The 26,513-nt window shown below is 40.4% G+C and overlaps 1 protein-coding gene across 2 annotated transcripts in view; it reads left to right on the plus strand.

Annotated features, from left to right (window-relative positions):
- Nucleotides 1-12,884: 12,884 nt before the first annotated feature.
- vps72a (vacuolar protein sorting 72 homolog a) overlaps nucleotides 12,885-26,513 on the plus strand; it is a 30,994-nt gene continuing 17,365 nt past the window's right edge. Inside the window, exons 1-3 of one of the 2 annotated variants that reach the window (XM_024441900.2) lie at nucleotides 12,885-13,180; nucleotides 23,984-24,136; nucleotides 25,547-25,661. In XM_024441900.2, the coding sequence (XP_024297668.1) occupies nucleotides 13,064-13,180; nucleotides 23,984-24,136; nucleotides 25,547-25,661 (385 nt within the window). In that variant the 5' untranslated portion in view covers nucleotides 12,885-13,063. Of the gene's footprint in view, nucleotides 13,181-16,063; nucleotides 16,291-23,983; nucleotides 24,137-25,546; nucleotides 25,662-26,513 lie in introns of those variants that run through there. The other variant, XM_024441899.2, reaches the window with a different exon arrangement.

Here is a 26,513-nt window from a genome sequence, read left to right on the forward strand (position 1 = left end):
CAAATTTAGCCATGAGCACAGTCAATGTCCAATGCATCCTCTTCAATAACATACAGAAAAAATGGAAGCTTTCAATTTGTCATATCTCCCCTGCTCCACTGGCTGCTAAGTAGATATTGAATCTCTACTTGAAATGTTTCCAATTGTTGGCTAAATTGCCTGTTAACTGCATAGGAGTAGAATAACTAAGCCTATCCATGACGGGAAACACTCGGGAACAGGTACAGTTTCAATTTCTCTTACTTCGGTAAGTTGGTCATCAACTTGCTCGTAAACAGATTCCAATGAAGCCTCGTTCTCACTGCTGTTACTCTCGCTGCTGCTCAGTGCCATCACTCTTGCTAGCTAGTATCGTCGACTACTCACGTCACTTGACTTGCCGTAGAATGTTACATTTTTGTAGCGGAAATTTGCGGAGATCATCCTTTTCTCTGTCTCTTCATAGCGACTATCAATCTGACACCATGTTATGTTTGTTCCTTGTTAAATGACAAACCGGACATAGGTTTAACTACTTTTTAATAAACAGATACTTCAGCTAGCAATATCCTTGTAGCCATGCAAGGCATACTTCAACTACCCCACCCTTGCATAGCATGCTGGGTAATGTAGTCGTAATGTTAACACAGTGTACATTTTTAAAAATCCAAGTGAGCCTATAATTAAATCTTAAATATTAGTGCATTAAAGTCTCGTGAAACTACTTTATTTAATAGAGAGAATATCAAAATGTTTGTTGAATTATTTTCTTCAAAAATATACCTTTTATTTTTTTCGGCGATTATTGCCTCATTTCAGGGCTTTGTCTAACTAAGATTCTTCAATCCTTGGTAAATGTACAACTCTGCTAATTTTTGCTGAGAAATGCATTTTGAATGTAAACCAATCAGGGTTTAGGCCTGGGCATAGCACTAATTAAAGGAACCTTTTAGTTTATTAATTTGACCATTTAAAAAAAAACAAGCACACAACTTAAAGCCATTCATGCACATTAATAAAATCATTGAGGATGACAAAGTCTAAGACTTATTTCCATTGTGGTCCTGTTGAGACAAGATCTAACACAGTATGGCAGTGATCACTTTAGTTATTAATGATGTTGTCAATGCTTTAGACACAAAATTAAATGTGTTGATATGTTTGGACCTGTCAAAAGCTTTTGACTGTTGACCATGCTATTTTGTTGAATAAGATGTCCTCAATTGGCCTGAGCTCTGACTCCTGTTCATGGTTTCATGATTCGTGACAATTTCTTGAAGTACATAAAGATGTTCACAGGGTGAGCAGTTTAAAATTGGAGGAATTAGTGCCTCTAGGGCAGGTATTCCCAAACTGGAGTGCGTGTCATGGCACAGCTGCTCGATTTGGATAGACAGTGAGAATTCCCTGCATAATTGTTTTTCTTATCAGAAATATGCTGTCCCGAAAACCATGGTAATAGAGGTGCTGATATGGCCATTATGCGTATAATGGGTATATAAAGGGTGTAGAATGTTTTAAATAGTATATTTCTGAGGTTCTCAAGGCTCCAATGTCAATATAAAACAGTTTATATATATACATACATACATACATACATACATACATACACTTGTTTTCTGCCATGAAGCTCTATACACCCCTATAAAACCATCCATTTTATCAGGCCATGTCTGGTCATGGAATAACCAACATTTTATTTTCAGTTTCTGGTAGCTCAGACGTGTTATTCTGCAATTACTGCATCCAAAATACCAGTCGACTGCAGTTACAAAACTGCAATCTTTTCTTGTACGGGAGGTCTCAACGTTACAGAATGGTCACTCAATGGCACAATCAAACTATAACAACACTTCAGAATTGACCAGAAACATACCGATTTTAAGTGTAACTTTTATTGCCAGCTAATGAATGTATGGCTTATACATATTGTAGCCACAGGAGGTTGGTGGCACCTTAATGCAATACTCCTTAGCCAGCCCACAAGAACGGAATGGTCTACCACAGGTATTCTCCCAGGGGTACGTGTAATGTCGGGGGTACGCCAAATAAAAATGTGATTCACATTGACATGTATACTGTATATATGTCAAATACAGGTAGCCTAGGCAAATAATTAACATCCAATCACATTAACTGTTACTCTCTCGCAGGAATTCCAATATCGTTCCTTATGTAGCCAAATGCAGCTTCTGCTCATGTTGGTATCTATACTAATGGGGCAAAAACCATGACAGGGAGACAAAGCAGTTGCTCCCGATGCCACTTGGGTACACTGCAGCATCCACCGAGAGTCACTTGCTGCCAAGGGAATGCCTGACAGCTTGAAAGACGTTTTGGACACGACAGTGAAAATGGTTGACTTTGTTAAGCAAAGCCTCTGAACTCTCGTGTTTTCTGCACTATGCAATGATATGGGCAGTGACCATGTAACACTTTTACAACATACAGAAGTGTGCTGGTTATCAAAGGGCAAAGTATTGACACGTTTTTTTAAAATTGAGAGACAAGCTTAGTTTCCTTTACTGACCATAATTTTCACTTGTCTGACCGCTTCCATGATGAGTTGCTCACACGACTGTTCTATCTGGGTGATGTTTTTTCTCACCTGATTGATCTGAATCTACGATTACAGGGACTCTCTGCAACTATATTCAATGTGTGGGACAAAATTGAGGCTATGATTAAGAAGTTGGAGCTCTTCTGTCTGCATTAACAAGGACAACACACAGGTTTTTCCATTGTATATTTTATTTTGTTGTGTGTGCAAATGAACTCAAGCTGACAGACAATGTCAGATATGATATAGCGAAGCACCTGGGTGAGTTGGGTGCGTAATTATGCAGGTACTTTCTGAAACAGATGACACAAGCAACTGGATTCATTATCCCTTTTATGCCTTGCCTCCAGTCCACCTACCGATAGCTGAACAAGAGAGCCTCATCGAAATTGCAACAAGCGGTTCTTTGAAAATTGAATTTAGCGTCGGTCCTTAAAACATGGTACTTTTTTGTAAAGGAATTCACTTTCTTTCTCTTTCCCTCTCCCATGCAATATGGGCCAAGGAACAAGTCATGGTCTCTTTCGCTCTCTGATCATGCTTAGAATAATGCTTTGTTAATGTCAGTATTGCCTTGTAACTTATGCTTTATGCCTTGTAGAATCCATTCATTTTACAAAGTAATTAAATACACTTAAAATTCCATTCTCTGACATTTCTTGATTTCCTTTCACTGTAACTCAACTAGTGTTCTTGTGTATTGCTATTTATCTTATGGAGTCAGATAATGAATTTAATTGGCTAATTGCTTAGTCTTATTACGAGTCATATGTGAGGTAAATATAATTATTATCTCTACACATTAGGAAAGGAGTTGGCGCTTAAAAACCCTAAAAAGGCACAGCGCCTCAAAGTACAAAGAAGTACTTTGCTTTATGTTTTTGTATGTTCTCTGTCAGTGTTTGCTCAGCCTACATGTTCACACATTCTATATACAGTGCCTTGCGAAAGTATTCGGCCCCCTTGAACTTTGCGACCTTTTGCCACATTTCAGGCTTCAAACATAAAGATATAAAACTGTATTTTTTGTGAAGAATCAACAACAAGTGGGACACAATCATGAAGTGGAACGACATTTATTGGATATTTCAAACTTTTTTAACAAATCAAAAACTGAAAAATTGGGCGTGCAAAATTATTCAGCCCCCTTAAGTTCATACTTTGTAGCGCCACCTTTTGCTGCGATTACAGCTGTAAGTCGCTTGGGGTATGTCTCTATCAGTGTTGCACATCGAGAGACTGACATTTTTTCCCATTCCTCCTTGCAAAACAGCTCGAGCTCAGTGAGGTTGGATGGAGAGCATTTGTGAACAGCAGTTTTCAGTTCTTTCCACAGATTCTCGATTGGATTCAGGTCTGGACTTTGACTTGGCCATTCTAACACCTGGATATGTTTATTTTTGAACCATTCCATTGTAGATTTTGGTTTATGTTTTGGATCATTGTCTTGTTGGAAGACAAATCTCCATCCCAGTCTCAGGTCTTTTGCAGACTCCATCAGGTTTTCTTCCAGAATGGTCCTGTATTTGGCTCCATCCATCTTCCCATCAATTTTAACCATCTTCCTGTCCCTGCTGAAGAAAAGCAGGCCCAAACCATGATGCTGCCACCACCATGTTTGACAGTGGGGATGGTGTGTTCACGGTGATGAGCTGTGTTGCTTTTACGCCAAACATAACGTTTCGCATTGTTGCCAAAAAGTTCCATTTTGGTTTCATCTGACCAGAGCACCTTCTTCCACATGTTTGGTGTGTCTCCCAGGTGGCTTGTGGCAAACTTTAAACGACACTTTTTATGGATATCTTTAAGAAATGGCTTTCTTCTTGCCACTCTTCCATAAAGGCCAGATTTGTGCAATATACGACTGTTGTCCTATGGACAGAGTCTCCCACCTCAGCTGTAGATCTCTGCAGTTCATCCAGAGTGATCATGGGCCTCTTGGCTGCATCTCTGATCAGTCTTCTCCTTGTATGAGCTGAAAGTTTAGAGGGACGGCCAGGTCTTGGTAGATTTGCAGTGGTCTGATACTCCTTCCATTTCAATATTAGCGCTTGCACAGTGCTCCTTGGGATGTTTAAAGCTTGGGAAATCTTTTTGTATCCAAATCCGGCTTTAAACTTCTTCACAACAGTATCTCGGACCTGCCTGGTGTGTTCCTTGTTCTTCATGATGCTCTCTGCGCTTTTAACGGACCTCTGAGACTATCACAGTGCAGGTGCATTTATACGGAGACTTGATTACACACAGGTGGATTGTATTTATCATCATTAGTCATTTAGGTCAACATTGGATCATTCAGAGATCCTCACTGAACTTCTGGAGAGAGTTTGCTGCACTGACAGTAAAGGGGATGAATAATTTTGCACGCCCAATTTTTCAGTTTTTGATTTGTTAAAAAAGTTTGAAATATCCAATAAATGTCGTTCCACTTCATGATTGTGTCCCACTTGTTGTTGATTCTTCACAAAAAAATTGTTTTATATCTTTATGTTTGAAGCCTGAAATGTGGCAAAAGGTCGCAAAGTTCAAGGGGGCCGAATACTTTCGCAAGGCACTGTATGTTAATATGGGCTATTTAAAGCACTTTTCTGGGATGCTTGCTTGTTTTCACTGCTTTACTAAGAAGCTTAGGAGAAGTATATATGCTCATGTTATTTGTGTTAGTGCAGGGTGAGCTGCACACAGTGGACTTCCTACTAGGGCACACCGCCTCAGTGCTAACACATACATCTGGTTCATAGGCACATGATTGCTAAATACAATAGTTGTAGGATCGGCAGAGGCATTCAGAGGGACATAAATTAGGGAAAAGGGGATACCTAGTCAGCTGTACAACTGAATGCATTCAACTGAAAGGTGTCTTCTGCATCTGAATCATAGAGGTGTTGGGGGCTGCCTTAATCGACATCATCTGCGCCCGGGGAACAGTGGGTTAACTTCCTTGCTCAGTGGCAGAAAGACTTTTTTTTTTTTACTTTGTCAGCTCGGGGATACAATTCAGCAACCTTTCAGTTACTGGCCCAATGCTCCTACCCGACTGTGTCTACCAATGCCCCTGGAATAATGTACATTTACTAAAGCATTATGATGACTCAGTGAACACAATGGTAGGGATTAACTGAACTGGGCTTGGGTCATTGATAAATTATTGTCTAAAAGCAGCCTTACAATCCAGTGAAAGGATCCAGAAACTCAAATGATTTGGGTGGATCCCATCCTCCTTATGAAATGTGTTGTTTGCAAAAGCTATCGAAATTGTCAACAAAAGTTACACCCATTGAGCTGCAATAATCATGTAGCCAGTTGTGAATCCTCCTAAAGCATTCAATGTCACAATTCAGAGGGCACAGGGCCAGATAAGATGGGTATTTTATTAGTGTCTAGCAGAGAATCCATCAGCTCTTTGACATTCAGTTTCAACTGTTCAGAGCTGACTCCATAATGTCATTAAAACCCACATAGACTACAGTAGAATCAATGTCCATGTCCTGACGTAGTACATTCGGGAGCAGCTTAGTAATGTAATTTACTTGAGCTCCGGGATAGGACATTGTTTTTGCACCAGGAACAGTCACATTTCTTACCATGGAGCTGCCCAAAATCACAGCTGGCAAGAAGGACGAGGAAATCCGCCTACTCCCACGCTTCACAGGGTGGTGCATGCCTCCAACAGATGGAGAAGCCCCACTCGATCCAGAGCAGGGATGGAAGGTTGCCCGAAGTCTAAATCATAGGGGTAGGAGTAGGCACAGTGGCCGAAAGACACAGGTACCCCCAGCAACGAAGGTGCAGGAAGGTCAGGCTCTAGGACGGCTAAACTATTAGTTGTTTGGATCTGCTCCGAACTCTGGGCAACACCGGCCAGTCAGATAACGAGAAACGACAAGACAGATATGCATCCAACATGCGTGAACGCCGTCCAGCCACCAGCATAGGAAAGGTAAACATTCCACTCTGAGTTTCCCCCAGTTTAAAAAAAAATATAGGCTGACCAAGGAAACCACCTCAAGCCTAAAATTCTCAGCAAGCAAACAATTGCCACATTGGAACTTTGGGTGATCCAGTTTGTCCTCCGAAACAAAGCGTAGTAGATACAGCTCCTACAGTCCTGGAACCGTTAATTTACTTCTCCAGACAGAGGGCTCCATTGGAAAACTCATCTGGGACTAACTTCGTTAGCGTGATGGCTAACGTTAGCAGCTTAGCGGCTCTTTCAAGCAGACTTTAACATGTTATGGCTGCATCCCTTTGTTCTCAATTTCCACCTGAAGACATACCCTAATCTAACTGTCTGTAGCTCAGCCCAAGAGGCAAGGATATGTATATTCTTGGTATCATTTGAATGGAAACATTCTGAAGTGTGTGGAAATGTTAATTGAATGGAGGAGAATATAACACAGTAGATCTGGTGGAAGAAAAGAGAAAGAGCATACATTTTCTGTTTTTTTATTGTAGTATCATCTTTTACATGTACTAGAATAGCCACACAGTCAGATAGGATACTTGAGATAGTTTTGATGGATAACACATGAGGGCAACTGTAGCTGTGCAAAGTTTCAGACTGATAACTTCAGGAATGGGTGAGCTACATGACATTTAGCATGAAGTCACCCAGGTGTCCCACACAAGTTGCCCAAATGTACCCAAGTGGCCAAATTGGTGAAATGACCTATAACTACATACAACATATCAAAAAGCAATTCTAACACACATTTTTTTATTTATTTTTATTAGGAAAAAAAAAAAAAAAAAAAAAAAAAAAGTACACCCCTTGGAAGTCCTCTACACAATATTTTGCTGCCTGTGCCATGTCCCATAGCAGTCTCTTTCTGATGTAAAGCAGAGGCAAACTGAACAAGTGGTGCATTTCATGCGACACAGAACACAACGACGCATCCATGCTGTGCCCTTTTGGCCCTGAGGCACAGTCATGCCTGCAGTAATGAACTGTGGCATATGAACACCACTGGGGCAGAGGTAGAGCGGGCAGCTTGGCACCGGGGGCTCCCAGTTGGAGTGGCTATCACTGTGAAAGAAAACATTTAAAAAATATTTGTATTGTATGAGCCTTTTATCATCACATAAAATTAACAGATATGTATTGTATAGAGCAGAGGGAACAGTCACTAAGGTGAAGTGTTGTTCCATTCAACTCCAGCCATTGTTGTATATATACACACACATTTCATTGCAAAAAATGTGTTTATTTATATTTTTTATATTTCATAAAACGGCATTAGCACTTACCCGTCCAGAAGTACCTCCTGTCCTTGCAGAAACAACTCCTCAGTTCGTTTGAATCATAACACTCCAAGATTCCTCAAACAAAAAAATCTGTCTCACTTTCACTTTGACTTCGCTTTACCTGATTTATTCGCCATGATATCTTCAATTAAATCGTTGAAACTACAACTTTCCGAAATACAGCTGCGTGTAAAAAGCCTTACAGCAACTCCTCTGATCGTCTAGGCGAGAATGGAGTTCCCTGCGCGTGCGATTACAAACGAGGAATTGTGGTCCAACTCCAAACCATTAAATACTGGCCTTTACCTCAGCTCATTGGCTATCTACCCAGCTATATTTCAAGAAGATCAGTGGTCATTGGGCAGAAATATAGTCAATCAATGAAGCTTCGCTAAAATGATTGGTGCATAAGGTAGTCATTGTTCTTTGTCTTCAAATCAGTTCACTTCGGTCAATACTCCCCGCAAAAAAAACAATGATTGTTGCAAACATCCAGAGGAATGCACTGAAACCAACCATGACTATATAAACGATTGTTTATGGGGGGTAATCACGTCGAATGCTCCGTAAAAAATTGATAGAGATGGAATTCACCGCACAAACGGTTTATATCAGAATGTAAGTTATAATTTTACCTTAAATGGTAAATAAGAATTTGTTCTGAACTGACTTGCCTAGTTAAATAAAGCTGAAAATAAAATATTGTATTAAGCCTAGGAACAGCTTGTGATTCGATCTAGCAACCTTTCTGTTACTGGCACAATACTATAACCTCTAGGCTACCTGTAAAGTAATGAGACACATAGTCTATGGTTGCATGCTATTTTATGTCAGTCATACTGCTGCTATAGCCTATACATGATTCTTTGTGTTCTTATGCTGCCATCTATTGATTATATTTAGCAATAAAAGTTAATTCACATAAAGACATTGATGAAGCAGCTGAGAAATAAAGAGTATTTTTCTTATTCATTCCTGAGATCAGTCTCAAACCTGCCCCACCTATCCAAGCAAATTGCTGGACTTTTACATATAGGTTACTAAGTCACACCCAGTTCAAACCACATTTGAAAAATAAAATGTGGTTTGTTTAACAAGTGTTCTGCCTTGCAATAACAACAACAAAAAATGTGAAATGCTTGCATAGGTTTTGATTAAAAAACATCAATGCTATTTAGTACTATAATGGTATTTACTAACAAAATTATTTTTGTTAGTAATATTAAGTGTTCTAGGCTACCCTACCCAAGAATTAGGGTTAAGGATAAAATAGTTTATACCTATTGTTAGGGCTACAATAGGTTATACCTATGATTAAGGCTATAATAGGTTATACCAATGGTTAGGGTTTTTAAAGCAAAAAACAGTATGGGTTTATGGGTACTACATAACTCATTCGTGACACTTGCTAGGCTCATAATCTGAGGTAGCAACTGCGTCAGATCTACAAATCAATGAGCTAGACCTATTCATTTGGTTTGCAACTCTGTGAACCTGCGCAGCATTCACTCCATTCGATGCCAACTAACAAACAGATTTTGATGCATATCAAATTACCATTTTGTTTAGATTAACCATATTTTCTTTTAGAAAATGTGGAAACTATGACCAGAAAATGTTTAATGTTCGATGGCTATGCGCCAGCCATCATTAGCACTGTGGGTCACAATACCATGTACCCAGGTGAACAGTGTGTGTGTTCACCAAGTAGCACTGTTGATGTTAATAATACATTACTTGAGGTAAGCCTATGATTTCAATGTGGGCATGTCTCAATGCCAACAATAGCAAAGCAGGCATTGTGACGTAGAACAATGGGCTGGGAATAGAACGTTCGGGTGGTGAGTAGGTGCCACTGTGCTCAATAGAACGAATAAGAGCTGGCAAGGTGAAAAATGCCCTATAATAAGGACAGATTTTTTGTGATTACTTCTAAACTACGGCAAGCAGTTGGAACAGATGGTAATATTATGAAACTGGGCTCCACGGCGGATGCAATGAACTCATTTTAATCCGAAAAAAGCGCTGTTTAAAATGTCATGTGTCCAGCCTCGATTTATTGCACACAGTAATGCTAGCTAACGTTAGATAGTGTGAAATTATAACATGAAAAGTAACGGGTTAGCCATTAATAATCTCACTCAATTATATTTTACCAATAGTCTTCCGTATTGATTCGCAAAATGACAACTGTTAACTAGTCGTCAGCTAGTTTCTTGCATGTGCAGAGCCCAGCTAACTTGGCTAACTGTTAGCTAACTTACCATTACTGCTCCTCAGCATGTTTTAACAGAAAATAGCTAGCCAAACAGTTAACACCCACTACAAAATGTTTTAATATCTCATTTATAAAATGTACAACATTAATCTATATATTTGTAACTTTTCTATCTTGGTGGCGTTATAAAGTCTCAACAACGAATAGTTACTTAAAGTTAGCTACATCAATTCTTTAACGGAGGTTGGCATCCAATTTGTTGCATTACTGCCACCTACTAGACTGGAGTACAACTCCCTTATACTTTGCATGAAAAAAGTAAAACAATTACAAAATAAATACCCTACTATCTAACAATACACTCACTAATTTCAAAATTATATAAAATTAACACCCCCCTTCTCCACTAATTAAATGTATTTATTCCTACCTCGTGCCATCATCCTGAAAGGATGGGACATCACCACTTAACACACCCTGTAACTCTTCTGATGTCAAATCTCGCACTTCCGTTCCATCCCTGCAGTACAATTGATAACCATTGCTATAAATGTTAAAAATCCAATCATACTGACACATATCACTTTTTGGTTTATCCCTCTGTACTGGTACAGATCTACTACTCACACAACTCTTCAGGATAACTCCCCCTTGACCCATCTTCCTCTACTTTCTTCACTGCCTCAGCACATGACAACTTCTGCACTACTCTAACCCTGGAAACCTCAACCAACCTCTCTCGAACGGGAGATTTCTGATCCCCAGCTCCATGAGCAGCCCTACAATTAACACATTCCAATACTTTCCCCAATAGATGTTCTTTTGTCTCATGCCCTTCTGCACACTTCTCACACCTTGGACACTCCCTCCTACACACTGCTGCCACATGCCCATAAGCTCGACACCTGTAACATTGTCATGTATTCGGCACATACCTTCGTACAGGATAACTTATATATCCTGTACTTTGTTGGGCAAAGACTCACTTTGTCAGGCAAAGAGTCATCTTCAAAAATCTAAAGAACGGACAATGTGTCTTATGTTTCCCCACTCTCGCCACCCTGTCTACTTCCCATCAAACGACAAGTATCACATACACTAGGAATATTTCCCCTTAGCTGGTCAACGTTTATATTTACTGCTACCCCAGTTATCACTCCGTTCATTGGTGCCCTTTTCTTGAGAACAAAATAATTTACTTTTTTTTGCTCACATTTGTTTTACACAGAGCACATTCTCCCTCTGACCAACAGAAACAATCACTAGACCACTTCTGGTTACCCTCAATGATTCCACATTACCCAATGTTACATTCCCCAGTTTCTGTGTTGTGGTTTTGTTGGTATGTGTGTGTTTCAGGATGGCTTCCTGAAATTCCCCCAAGCAGCTGATTGGTTGGCCATTGCTAATTGGAGCTGACCCCGCCCTCTCGTCAGAGGATACAGCTGTATATAAGCCAGTGTTCCTTTATTAGGAAAGAGCTGAGGGTGATAGCCTGTTTTGGTTGTTTCTTAGAAAGAGCTCAGGGTTATCATATGTTGGTGATTTTTTTCATATGGTACATGCCAGATCTCTATGTTAGTTGTTGCTGAGAGAGACCTGATGGTTATGTTCTGTGTTAATTTGTTGCTCAGTCAGAGCTTATTTAATGTCCTGTGTTTTTGAGTTTTTTTTGTGTGAAATTGTAATATTCTGTTTAATTTGTTCCCAGGGGGGAAGGCACCTAGGTATTGCTTAGGCAAGAGGCCTGGGGGCATACATAACCTGTAGTATTTACTGTCTATACACACTATGTAAGACCTGGGTGGACCACCCCCTGTATTTTGGTTAGTGCGCCGCGTGGTGGGTAGGCAGGTAAGGTAGGAGAGGGGGCTTTGGCATTTACGTTCTTTGCTTTGGTTCCATTCAGCCCCCTTTCCCCAAATTTACTGTGTGAAGGAATAAATTCCCTGTAAATGGTAAATTCTCTGCCTCTGTCATCCTTACTTGCACCTACAATCCCATACTTCTTTCACACCACGGGGAGTTGAGTTGACAGAGAGTGATGTGTTCCCTCTTCCTAGAGGTGTATGTAACACCCAACTTTTTTTTCACCCACTGTGAAATGGATCAGCCAAAAGGCAAGTGCTGTGTATTGATATTCTAGTTTTGTCCCTTTTAGGGCACCTGTAAACCCCTTGCTTACCTACATTGAAGTGCTTGGAATGTTCTTCATGTGAAACCCAAGTTAATTTCTACTCCCGTCTCATGTCTTGTCCTTATATTAGCTGTATAAGTAATAGTGTGCTATACAACAGCAAGAGTCCATTTTTTCCCCCCATAAACATCACTCCTACTGTCACTCATCTTTTTCCTGATCCTTGGTGCATTCTGCAGTCTCCAATAACTTCACCACACCTACCACCTAACTTCACCCTCATTCACTTTAATTTCTCCTGACTTCAGCTCCCTCTGCTTACATTTTCTTCCATTCTTTAAAACAAACTATTTCCCTTTTTTCTGCCATTTTTATCTGACTCAAGATCAACCTCTTCTTCCCTCTCTCTCTTAGACCGCCACTCTCTTTTCTCCTCCATTCCCCCGTTCTCCAAGTATTCATCGCCTTATGATAATACTGCACTACTCCTTCCGACCATCTTGTTCTTGCTTTCTCTAGGGACTCCATTTCCGCCGAGGCGTCCCGTATCGTCCTTGCCTAGGAACAAGCACAGCCTAGCTACGAGAGGTCATTCTCTGTTTTTTCAAATTACCGTCCGGATCTCATTTTGAACTTAGTTTGAATATGATGACGATGTATTTCATGGACGTCACTAATCCATCTGACTGACATCTGATTGCCCAATAAACGCGACTTTGAAAAACCCATTTTGACACTTGGTCCCACCTACTAGGCTCACTTGCCTCCCATTGGAAACGACAGGATGTGCTATATTTTAGTAGAACATCTTTGATATCGACGTCATTAGCTGCTGCATGGTCTTTTGTGGTAGCTAACAACAAACAAGTTATATTTTTTCAGCTAGCTAGCACGTTTCCTATTAATCTAGCTGAGCTAGATCAACATGAGTTTAGCATTTAGCAAAGAGCCCCGTAAAACGGCGGGGAACCGCATGTCTAAGTTGTTAGATGCTGAAGAAGAAGATGAATTCTACAAGACCACATACGGCGGATTCAACGACGTAAGTAGCTAATTTAGCTAGCTGTCTTGGCAGATAGCTAGCTATTGAGTCGCAGTAGTGATTGGGAAACGAAGTTTCAAGTAATAATGTAGCTAGCGAACATTACACAGTACCCAGATCACAGGATTTGGAAGAGGTGGCCAGCTCTCTAAATTCAGGGGGTTTCTACTTTAGCTGCAGTGTTTTAATATCAAGGGACAGAGAATAGAGTAGGGACGTCAAACGTTCAGCCTGCGCCTGGATAAGACCCCCAGGTTAAATTATGCTTAATTTTTTTTTTTACATCTCTAAGTGGGTAAATTGAGTGAGGAATATGTGATTTTTTTTTTTTTTAAATCGGTATTTTCTTCATTTACTATCATAACACTTTAATTTTCTGATTTTAAACTATTTAAGGACAGCTTCCTAAGATTGTTTTGCTCCCCCCCATTTTGCCATCAGAACAGCCTCAATTCGTTGGAGCATAAACAACAATGTGTCGAAAGCGTTACACAGCGATTGTGGCCCATATTGACTCCAGTGCTTTCTTTCCACAGTAGTGTCAAGTTGGTTGGTGAACCATTTCTTGATCCACATGGGAAACTATTGAGCAGTTGCAGTTCTTGACACACACCAGTGCACCTGGCACCTACTACACACCCCGTTAAAACAAATGCACTTTTTTATTTTAATTTTAGGTTACCCTTATTTTACCAGGTAAATTGACTGACAACACATTCTCATTTACAGCAACCACCTGGGAAATAGTTACAGGGGAGAGGAATGAGACAATTAAAAGTTGGTGATAATTAGGTGGCCATGAAGGTATGAGGGCCGGATTGAGAAATTAGAATTTGTTTTAAAACAAGAAATGTATTCGTAAGAAGTAATGTGGTGTATTGCTCAATTTCATAAAAATGTGTGACCAGAGTATTTTAATCAAAATATTTAGAGACAAAATGTTCAGCAGCTCCTTTAAGGGTGGAAGTTTACTGTGGTAACAGGGCCACTGGAGTCCTGTGGTATGTATCAACTTTTATTTGTCACATGTGCTGAATACAGCAGGTGTAGCCTTTACAGTGAAGTGTGTGTTTGAGAGATTTGGGATCTGACTAGGATGTCTAATTTGAGTGTGCTGCTTCAACTTATAAAGTTCAAACAAAACAATGTAAATAGCCAAGAAACACGAGGACAGTTTCACTTTGTAGACTTTCGAGTAAATTGCACCAAATTTTAGGCCTATGCCAAGCGCCTCCAAAAATGAATCTGTCAAGCACTTGGCTCATTGCACACAGCTCCCATGCCAGGCAGTGTTGCTGCGCAAAGTGGGATATGTATTTCTTTGTGAAATTAGCAGCTATGAAACAAAACAGGAGAAATACTTTGAAAACAGCTACTGCAGCATTTTTTTCTAACCAAAACTTCCACGTGCTCATATTGACTTATGACTATTTTTATTCTCAAATGTAATGCTCTCACTGTAGAGCCCTGCAAACGGATCACCCGCCAATGTGGTGACCTTGGGTCGGTTAAAAATGGCAGAAGAAAGGGAGATGGTTTGTTAAGAATAATGGTAGAAAGTATAAGCAGAGTGAGCTGAAGACAGGAGGAGAAATGGAAGTGATTGACGGCAACGTATTGGAGGTGGTAGGTATGGTGAAGTTCTCGGAGCCCGAGGCTTGCACCGAGTGTCAGGATAAAGATGAGTCTGACAGTAGGAGTGACGTTTTTGGAAAAAGTGGACCCTTGCCTTTTGGCTGATCTATTTGTGGTTTCAGGTTGGGTGAAAACAGAATCGGGTACTGTGGAATCGATGAGGGTAATCAGAAGTGGTCTTGTGTTAACTGTTTGTTTCAGCTGGTCAGAGGGAGAAGGCGCTCTGCGTTAAATGAATGGGGGCAAGAAATCTGAATTGTTTCACTCTTTAAAAAAAAGGGTGCCGTTGAAAGGAGTGATTACTGGGGTAGCAGTAAATGTTAAAGTTGACCAACTGAAGGGGAAGATTCCCAGTGTTTGTGATGCTTGTCGTTTGGTGCAATGCAGACAGGGTGGCGTGAGTGGTGAAACAGAAGTCATTGCCTGTTCTTTTGAGTTTTGATGTTGAGTCTTCTTCGCCTGGCAAAGTGACGTACAGGATAACTTATATATCCTAACGAGATTTTGTACTGAATACATTACATTGTTACAGGTGTCAAGCTTATGGGCATGTGGCCGCAGTGTGCAGAAGGGCATGAGACAAAGGAATATTAAGCATACGGGGAAGTAGGGGTGCCCATGGGGTTGGGGATCAGAAATGTCTCGTGCGAGAGAGGCAGGTTGAGGTTTCCAGGGTTAGAGTAGTGCAGAAGTTGTAATTTTCTGAGGCAGTGAATAAAGTAGAGGAAGATGGGTCAAGGGGGAGGGATCCTGAGAGGAGTGGTGTGAGTAGTAGATTTGTACCAGTACAGAGGGATAGGCCAACAAGTGATATGTTTCAGTAAGATTGGATTTTTGGCATTTATAGCAATGGTTATCAGCTGTACTGCAGGGATGGAACGTAAATCGCAGAAAATTGAGGTTAGTGGTGGGAGCTGCAGAGGGGCATTTGGGTGTGCGAGACTTGACATCAGAAGAGGGTACAGGGTGTTAAGTGATGTCCCATCCTTTCAGGTTGTTGGCATGAGGTAGGACTAAATAGTGGAGTAGGGTGGTATTTTTATTTTATTTGTAGGGTAGTGTTAGATGGAATGGAATTTGTTTATTTATACATTTTTCAAGCAAAGTATAACGGCGTTTTACTCCAGTCTAGTAGGTGGCGGTAACGCAACATATTGGATGCCAACCGCCATTAAATCTTATCGAAGAAGGTTCTGTAGTGCGGTCAAACCTGAAGAAGAAAAAGCATGTCGCACCATATCTACGTCATTAGCTGCCTGCATAGTATTTTGTGGTAGCTAAGGTTAACTAGAACTTGATTGTTGTTAGCTTTCAACAAGCTAGCACGTTCCCTATTAATCTAGCTGAGCTAGATCAACATGAGTTTAGCATTTAGCAAAGAGCCCCGTAAAACGGCGGGGAGCCGCATGTCTAAGTTGTTAGATGCTGAAGAGGAAGATGAATTCTACAAGACCACATACGGCGGATTCAACGACGTAAGTAGCTAATTTAGCGTCGCAGTAGTGATTGAGAAACGAAGTGTACCGTAATAATGTAGTTAGCGAACAGTACCCAGATCTCTTCCAAGTCCTGTGATGGTCAGCTCTCTAAACTCAGGGGTTTCTACTTTAGCTGCAGTGTTTTAATATCAAGGGACATAGAATAGAGTAGGGACGTCAAACGTTCAGCCTGCTGCTGCTGCACTGACCACATGGTTAAATTGTGCATAGGATATTTTTTTTTACATCTAAGTGATTCAATTTAGTGAGGAATATGTGATTATTAAAATCATCTGAGTTTTTCATTTACTATAATCTTAAACTAAGATTAAATTATTTTTCAATTTCTGATTGTACAAAATTTAAGGACACCTTCCTTAAGATTGAGTTGCACCCCCCATTTTGCTGTCAGAACAGCCTCAATTCGTTAGAGTATAAATTACAAGGTGTTGAAAGTGTTCCACAGGGATGCTGGCCCATGTTTATTCCAGTGCTTTCCTCAGTAGTGTGAAGTTGGCTGGTGGACTGTAATTGATCCACATGGGAAACTGTTGTGCAGTTGCAGCTCTTGACACAAACCGGTGCACCTGGCACCTACTACATACTCTGTTCAAACAAAGGCACTTAAAATAACGGTAAACAATTTATTTCTATCAGATAAGTTGACTGACAACACTTTCTCAGTTACAGCAATGACCTGGGAAATAGAGGAGAGGAATGAGACAATTGGAAGCTGGGGATGATTAGGTGGCCACAATGGTATGAGTGCTGGATTGGGAATTTAGCTTCCAATTGGAGTGGTGTGTGTGTGTGTGTGTGTGTGTGTGTGTGTGTGTGTGTGTGTGTGTGAGAGAGAGTTTTGGCATCTGACTAGGATGTCTATGTTGAAGACTCAAACTGAAGTTGAAACAACAATGTAAATACGGTAGCCAAGAAGCACGAGGACAGTCTCACTTTGTAGACTTTCGAGTAAATTAGACCAACTTTTAGGCCTGTGCCAAGTGCCTCAAAATGAATATCAGCACTTTACTCATTGCACACAGCTCCCATGCCAGGCAGTGTTGCTGCGCTAAGTGGGATATGTATTTCTTTGTGCAATTAGCAGCTATGAAACAAAATAGCAAAACAAAAAATTGTAAACAGTTTCTGCAGCATTTCTCTAACCAAAACTCACACATGTGCTCATACTTGACTTATCACTATTTGCAAATGTAATGCTCGCACTGTAGAGCCTTGCAAGTTGACCACATGCCAACGTGGCTGGTGAAATAGACATTCTTACCCACCAGTACCTAAATTGACCTGCATTTGGTGGGTGGCTGGTGTTATTTTTATGCCCTGTTTAGTGAACACAGAGAGTCAGGACACCTGTGTAACATTCCATCTGAAAGACGGCACCCTACACAGGGAAATGTACCCAATCACTGCCCCGGGGCATTGGGATATATATTTTTTTAGACCAGAGGAAAGAGTGCTTCCTACTGGCCTGCCATCACTACTTACAGCAGCATCTGGTCTCCCATCTAGGGACTGACCAAGACCAACCCTTCTTAGCTTCAGAGGCAAGCCAGCAGTGGGATCCAGGGTGCTATGCTGCACTGAATGGCACATACACAATCCTTGTCTTAAGGCTTAAATTCGGTCTCCGTCCCTTCATCTACACGATTTGAAGTGGATTTACCAAGTGATATCAATAATGGATCATAGCTTTCACTTGGATTCACCTGGTCATATCTAAAGTGTCATCTAAAATAACCCTAATTTATAAGACTGTTCTTATTTGATTAATGGTGGTCGGACCCATCTATGTGAAGCTAGTGGACACAATAGTGGACTTTGCGGTTAGCCTTCAGAATTAAAGTAGACTTTTGGAAGGTTATATAAAATCAGCAAAAGACCATTTGTTAATTTGACAAATCTGTTGAAATCACACTGGATAGATTATACTTTTGAATTGCATTGGGTGCGTACTTATTTCACTGTGCAGCCCTACCCCATGTCATTGATCCACAATCCATAGGTATCAGTCTACTCAGTGACACCCAGAGAACATTAGCGTCATAGCTCTTATTGCTGGACTCTGAAACAACTGTGAATTGAGCCACATTTATAGTCAACCTATCTGTATTGAACATTATTCCAGTGTAAAAACAATACTGTGTGGATGTTTTGGAGTCTAACTCTGAGGAGGGCTTTGGGAAAAAATATATTTGGTATTGAGCAGACAGATACCCCATTTCATTGATCCACAATCCTTAGGTAAAGCTGTACAGTGCAATATGAATGTCAATAGGCTGACTGGGGAGGTGATTTCACACTGTCACAGTCCTGCGATACGAGCTATAACACTAATATTTGCGTAAACTCTAAACAACTGTGGTCTGTGGGTGTCACCGAGTAGACTGATACCCCATTTCATTGCTTCACATTGCAACCTTGTTTAACATGATCTAGTCTAAATATGGCATGATTCTACCAATTGTAACCTTCTGCATCACTTTCAAAGAGGTACTTTGCCTTCAAAGTAAAACTTCAAATTCCGCTATTGTGCCTAATCCTTATTGTGGCTAACTTCACAGCACATAACCCGGTCTGGTCGAGCATCACTAGGACAGATGAAGCTAGCTGGCTGCTTATAACGTTAGCTCTGAAGTTCAATTTCAATAAGCAAACAACAAGTGGCTACCTAGCTAATACTCACTCACAAGGATACTTACTCACAAGGATTGCTAAGAATAGTGAAAATGACTGCAGTTTCTACTGGTCATTGTTTTCAGGCTGGTTGTATTGGTGCTAGCTAGGTACCAAGCTAAAGCTAACTAGCTACCCCTGAAGTTGCGGTCGAACAAATAATGCTTCGCTACCAGCGCGGTATTGTATACACGTCTTTAGTGGCCGGTGGTTGCTTGTTTGCAGACTTTTTTGTACAGCTTTGACAGTGCTACTGATAGTAGTGGTGGTGCTTGGCTTGCACGTTCCAACTCAGAACGCACATCATTCTATAATGGAACTGTGTTTGATGTGTCAAATTAAAAGATAATGCATCAAATAGTTTTATTTGACATGTGTTTTTTGACACGCAAAGACCCAAACGGTGTTCCATAGTATGTCGTGAAGCTAATAGCAGTGACGCTAGTACTGTGTAACTCCGGTAGTTACACAGAAAAATAGCGTACGTTGCTTAGAATTGCTTGCCATGATTTCATAGTATGAAGAATACAATTGAACAAAGCTGATTAAAATAGAAAGGGTATTTTCTCCAAATAATTTGTGTTGAGTGCTTAATAAACATGTACTCTTATGCTTAATTTGAGTTATTTATGTAACTTTAGTTGTGATGCCAACATTGGGCTATATGTTTTTGATTTTTAATACATTCTACGGCTGCATGATGTGACTAATGATTTGAGAAAAGTTGCATGAAGTGTACACACTTCATCAGTTTCTCATTCACAATTTGACAAGCACTTGATAATGCCTTGAATTTCACGGCGGCATAATGTGTGGCCGTAATGCCCCCTAAAAAATCCATGGCTTTTGCGGACAGTGGCAGTTGTGCCCTTTGGCTGAAAATAATAATTTTAATTCCCTTCTCTTTGCATGCTGCGTGCTCAGAAGCACCTCTCACTCACATGGCTCTCTGTCACGTGATTGGGTCTTTCTCACTGGCTACAAGTGAAGACAACTGCGGGGACGCAATTCCGAGGCGCATATTGAAGATATTGGAAGAACTGTCCACATTTATTTTTAGTCAGCCAACAAGATGAGTAGACCTAACTAACAGTAAAAGCACACGCCTATGTCAATCTACTATCCACCATAGTACAAAAGTTGACCTATTCTGTGCGAGAAAGAAATATTCCAAACGTAGTCTGGGACATTTGTGGGATGCGATAGATTGCAAATTAATACAACCACTAGCATCAAAAAAAAAAGTTTTTACACAATGAGGCTGTGGATCAAGCAGTCAACAAGTCGAGACAACTCAAAGGCAAAATCCATTAAAACCAAGATATTGGAATTCATTGACCTTAACAATCAACTGCTCTTTGTCATGGGTTATGTTGGCTTTCGCCGACTGGTTGAGGACCGGTACACACTACCAAGTGTGTTATTTTTTAGCTGTTGCCCTACCGGAGTTACACAGTAATAGCTTCACGACATGAATACTATGGAACGCAAACACCGGCCACGTACGATGTGTTTACAATACCGTGTTGGTGATAAAGCATCATTTGTTCAACTGCAACTTCTGGGTTAGCTAGCTTTAGCTTGGTACCTAGCCAGCACCAATACAACCAGCCTGAAAACAATGACCAGTAGAAACTGCAGTCATTTTCATTATTCTTAGCAATGATTTAGTAATCCTTGTGAGTAAGTATTAGCTAGGTGTCCCCTTGTTGTTTCCCTATTGTAATTGAACTTCAGTTCATGAAAATAAATAGCTAGCCAGCTACTTAACCCTGTTGCCCAAAGCTAACATTATAAGCAGCCAGCTAGCTGTCCTGTTGTCATGCTAGCCACAATAAAGGTTAGGCACAATAGTGGAATGTGCGGTGTGCCTTCAAAATAAAACTATGTCATTTGTATTTATTATGGGTCCCCATTAGCTACTTCCAAAGTAACAGCTACTCTTCTTGGGGTCCAGCAAAAATTAAGGCAGTTTATACAATTTTAAAAACATGCACAATACATTCACAGATTTCCCAACACAGTGTTCCCTCAGCCCGCTACTCGACCACTACCACATAACGTGTGTGTGTGTGTGTGTGTGCATGCATGTGTCTGTGCCCATGTTAGCGTTGCTTCACATACCCCGCAGTTTGTTTTTTTTAATCTGTTTTTTAAAACCTAATTTTACTGCTTGTGTAAGTTACTTGATTTGGAATAGAGCTCCATGTATTCATGGCTCTATGTAGTACTGTGCACCTCCCATAGTCTGTTCTGGACTTGGGGACTGAAGAGACCTCTTGTGGCATGTCTTGTGGGGTATGCGTGGGTGTCCCAGGTGTGTGCCAGTAGTTTAGACAGACCGCTCGGTGCATTCAACATGTCAATACCTCTCATAAATACAAGTAGTGATGAAGTCAATCTCTCCTCCACTTTCATCCAGGAGAGATTGACATGAATATTATTCATTTTTGCTCTGAGTCCATCTAAGGGCTAGCCCTGTTCTGAGCAAATTGCAATTTTCCTACATCCCTCTTTGTGTCACCTGACCACACGACTGAACAGTAGTCAAGGTGTGACAACTAGAGCCTGTAGTACCTGCCTTGTTGATAGGGTTAGAATGCAGAGCATCACTTTTATTATAGACTTCTCCCCATATTAACTAATACTGCATCAATATGTTTTGACCATGACAGTTTACAATCTAGGGTTACTCCATGCAATTTAGTCATCTCAACTTGCTCAATTTCCACATTATTACAAGATTTAGTTGAGTTTTAAGGTTTAGTGAGTGTTTTGTTCCAAATACAATGCTTATAGTTTAAAAAATATTTAGTGCTAACCTATTCCTTGCCATCCACTCTGAAACTAACTGTAGCTCTTTGTTGATTTGTTGCAGTCATTTCGGTCTCTGTAGTAGCTGACGTGTTGATCCATCCGCATACATAGACACTCTGGCTGTACTCAAAGTCAGTGGTATGTCATTAGTAAAAATGGAATAAAGCAAGAGACCTAAACAGCTACTCTGGGGGATTCCTGATTCTAACTGGATTAAATGTGAGAGGCTTCCATTAAAGAACACTCTGTGTAATAAATTAAATCCAAAAATACCGATTTCCGATTGTTATGAAAACTTGAAATCGGCCCTAATTAATCGGCTATTCCGATTCATCGGTCGACCTCAACTGAATGCCTCGACGCCTGCTGTATATAGCAAGCCACGCCCATGTGACTCACTGTCTGTAGGAGCTATCTATTTTCATGAACAGGGTAGTGTACCTTTTATAAACTGCCGTGTGTGATTATTTGTAATTATTTTTGTTGAACGAACAGCTGACTGAATTACCACAATGCAGCAGCACACAGGCCAGGAACCTATAACCCTGGCAATTTGTCTGGTAAACACATGGTTACGCACTCAGTGGCTGACTGGTATTGTGATGCAGTAATTTCCATGGTAATATAGAATGTTCAATCAAATGATAACTGATTTAGCCCATATATTTTTTTGTAATGTGAATCAAGAAATCACAGCACATATTTTAGCACATTTTACTTCCTGTTTTGCTACTATGGACACTCGCAAATGGCAAATTCTACACAGGGACACTCAAGTCAATCTTAAATTAATCATTCTTTATTATCAGCGCCCTGGAGAGGTTCCAACTAACTCAATGCACCAAGTACACATGTCGATCAGGAGCTCTCCCAGGCCAGTCCTGTTCTCTTATATACTGCAGACAAGTTATATTTGCATGATTTAGCTTATTCGTCATCCATAATTAATTTATCATTAACGTTTGCTTCATGCATGTGACAGACCAATACCTCGCGAGGCTTCTTCTCTCTAAGCTGAGATGTTGAAACTGAGATCTTTCATTCTCAAATCAAGGGTCTGGGTGTATTGCCAAATTGCAGATACTGATAGTGAGGATTTGTTCAATCAGTCACTTGCATGAACACAGAAATTGGTTATTAGAAAAGCACAAACATTTTCCATCACACCATCATTGACGTGAATGGGGAAGCCCGTTCTAGCCATCCTATTTCTATGACCGCAGATGCCGTCAGGAGAGGAGAACATTTCAAATAAATAAAAAATGCTATTCGAAAGGTTTTTACGGTGACCGTGGTCATTTTGCTGGCCAATTACATCATCCAAAATGCCATGCCCGTCACAGCCCTACCTATTAAGACACTTTGTTGGTGTGTCCTTTATTTCAACAATGTTTTCTGGTTGTTTATCAATTTTAGCCAACTAACTCGTCCCCCCCCATTGAGTCCTGCACGGCTTGTGTGCTTCATTATGCTTGTGTTCCTTGGAGTTTTAGCTTTTAATAGCTAATGACTCCAAACGTTCAAAAGTTAGACCCAAATTTGTAGGAACAAAACAGAAACGGCTTTGTCCCCACCGCGAATAGCAGATATCAAAGCTTACTCAAGTAAATGTGGTTCTATAACTAAGCTATGACCCCATTTTCAAACCGGGAAACTTTGTTTGTGAACCCTAATTTGGGAAACGTTGAAGTAGAGAAAATAAAGAGATTGGCGGATTTGTGTCCCCCTGTATCTTTGACTCTTCACTTTGTAGTCTTATGAGTAGGTACATCGCTGGCTCACATTTTTACACCACACTAAAAGTATTATTCGAACAGACATCCCCATTCAAGTCCATGTTCTGTGGGGGAAGGTTTTGTAGGTGCTACTAGCATTGAGTGAGTGATACATTTCTCTCTTGAGCTTATTTCTACTAGTTGGCATGCATAAAGATGGCGGCTTCATTGCAGTTACTTGTTTGCTAACTTTGCCGTATTGTAGCTTGTCCTTTGGTTCTCTGTTTTTGAATTAGCAAAGTATGCATGGTCCCAATTCTAACTCCTGGACACCAGCAATTTTTATAAAGTAGACTGTGTTGCTTTATGGGTTTATTTGGTCCTTGTAAATAAAACATGTATTTGGCCATGCCCATTTGCTATCGACCATTATTAATATGTATGTTTGATTTGGACTCTCCCTCAAGGAATCAGGAGATGATGAGTACAGAGGGGAGCACTCAGACACAGAGGACGAGGTCGACAGTGACTTTGACATAGATGAGGGTGACGAGCCTGATAGTGACCAGGAGGATGATGCTCCTCGCAGGAAGAGTCGAGTTGTCACCAAAGCTTATAAGGTAACTTAATGAACTTGCATCCTCACTACTTCTACCAACAACCACAATGTGCACCCCTGGGGGACTGCGAACATAGGCAATCAACCACTAGACTACAACTCTGTTAATACTGGGTCATTCCATATTGAATTAATCACCCTTTTTGATTTGAACAAAAATTACCATGCACATTTACCCATGAGAACTGTTTTTATCAGGGCCACGTGTATGCCTAACAGATTTTGGCAAACCCATTGATAGATCATCTTGGCACAACTTGCGTATGACCATCCATTCAAGAGCAGAAGGTGCTCAAAGTTAACCCATATTGGACCCCCTACCATGCGACATTGATATCCTCATTAATATGCATAATTAGATTTTGGTATCGTTTCTAGAGCCGACCCCATTTAGTCGACTGGTTGATTGTTTGGTCGATAGGCTATTGGTCGACCGAGATTTTAGGTGAGCAGTAGCAACAGAAAAAAAAAAAGAAATATCATGGTGTACAAGACACCGGTCTGATGCGCGCCTTACTGTGTGGACTGATCCGTTGTGGAGGCTGTGGGGATGGCACATATTCAGACCTCTTCTCTTTTTACACATTTTGTTATGTTAGACTTATTCTATGTTTTCCTCATCAGTCTACACACAATAATGACAAGGCGAAAACATTTTATTTTTTAAACAAATGTGTTACTAAAAAATGTTTAAAAAAAAAAAACATTTACAGAAGTATTCAGACCCTTTACTCAGTAATTTGTTGAAGCACCTTTGGCAGCGATTACAGCCTCGAGTCTTCTTGGGTATGATGCTATTTGCAGATCCTCTCAAGCTCTGTCAGGTTGTCGCTGCACAACTATTTTCAGGTCTCTCCAGAGATGTTTGATCGGGTTCAAGTCCGGGCTCTGACTGGGCCACTCAAGGACATTCAGAGACTTGTCCCGAAGCCATAACTTCGTTGTCTTGGCTGTTTGCTTAGGGTCGTTGTCCTGTTGGAAGGTAAAACCTTCGCCCCAGTCTGAGGTCCTGAGTGCTAGTTTAGAAAGAATTCTAAAAACCTGTTTTCACGTTGCCATTATAGGGTATAGTATTTAGATTGATGAGGAAAATGTTTTACGTAATTAATTTTAGAATAAGGCTGTAACGTATCAAAATGTTGAAAAAGTGAAAGGGTCTGAATATTTTCCGAATGCACTGTATATGGAAAAATACAGGTTTTACTATTTGGTTAAAAGAACAGACTCTTGGTCGACCAAGTTTTTTTCTGTCCGGGACAGCCCTAATTGTTTTAGATAATGCCATTTTTTTAAAGGGACATTTATCAAAGTATGAACTCCCAAGGTGTATGAATAAATCATGTGTGTTTTGCATGTGTTTTTCATACTGTATGCACATGTTTCACGCATATGTTGATTGTTTTATTCCAAGGAACCTCTGAAGGTGACCAAGCCTAAACCGAAGAGGCCTTCAGAGGAGCTGAAGAAGACAGAGAAAGCCAAAATGGAGAGGAGGGCGCCGCAGGAGTTTCAGGAGTTTGGCGAGAGTAAGAGGCCTCTATCTATACGGGCTCTATTTTCAACAAAGTAACTTATTGCCCAAACGCAAGTGGGTTTACAGTATTGGCTGTGGTATTTTCCTACCATAACGTAAGGATTGGCAATTTAACATTAGCAAGCTTACGCTGAGGTGGGAGTGGTGGCAATATCTGAGATGTGTCCTTTCAAATGCCCATATGCCCAGGGAAAATTGCACATTTCATTGAATATCTCATGTTTAAACGGAATTCTCTGTAAACAAACATGGGCGTTGCAGATATGCATGGTGGAAAGAGTCAATTAAAATAACTACGTCTAGGCTATCTCGTTGGAAGTTGGAAGTTACATACACTTAGGTTGGAGTCATTAAAACTCATTTTTCAGCCACTCCACAAGTTTCTTGTTAACAAACTATAGTTTTGGCAAGTGGGTTAGGACATCTACTTTTGTGCATGACACAATTAATATTTCCAATAATTTTTTACAGACCTAACTTATAATTCACTGTATCACAATTCCAGTGGGTCAGAAGTTTATATACACTAATTTGACTGTGCCGTTAAACAGCTTAAAAAATTCCATAAAATTGTCATTCCTTTAGAAGCTTCTGATAGGCTAATTGACACAATTTGAGTCAATTGGAGGTGTACCTGTGGATGTATTTCAAGGTCTACCTTCGAACTCAGTGCCTCTTTGCTTGACATCATGGGAAAATCAAAAGAAATCAGCCAAGACATCAGCAAAAGAATTGTAGACCTCCACAAGTCTGCTTCATCCTTGGGAGCAATTGCCAAACGCCTGAAGGTACCATGTTCATCTGTACAAACAATAGTACGCAAGTATAAACACCATGGAACCAC

The sequence above is a fragment of the Oncorhynchus tshawytscha genome, linkage group LG13 (genome assembly GCF_018296145.1).
Source record: "Oncorhynchus tshawytscha isolate Ot180627B linkage group LG13, Otsh_v2.0, whole genome shotgun sequence".
NCBI lineage: Eukaryota > Metazoa > Chordata > Actinopteri > Salmoniformes > Salmonidae > Oncorhynchus > Oncorhynchus tshawytscha.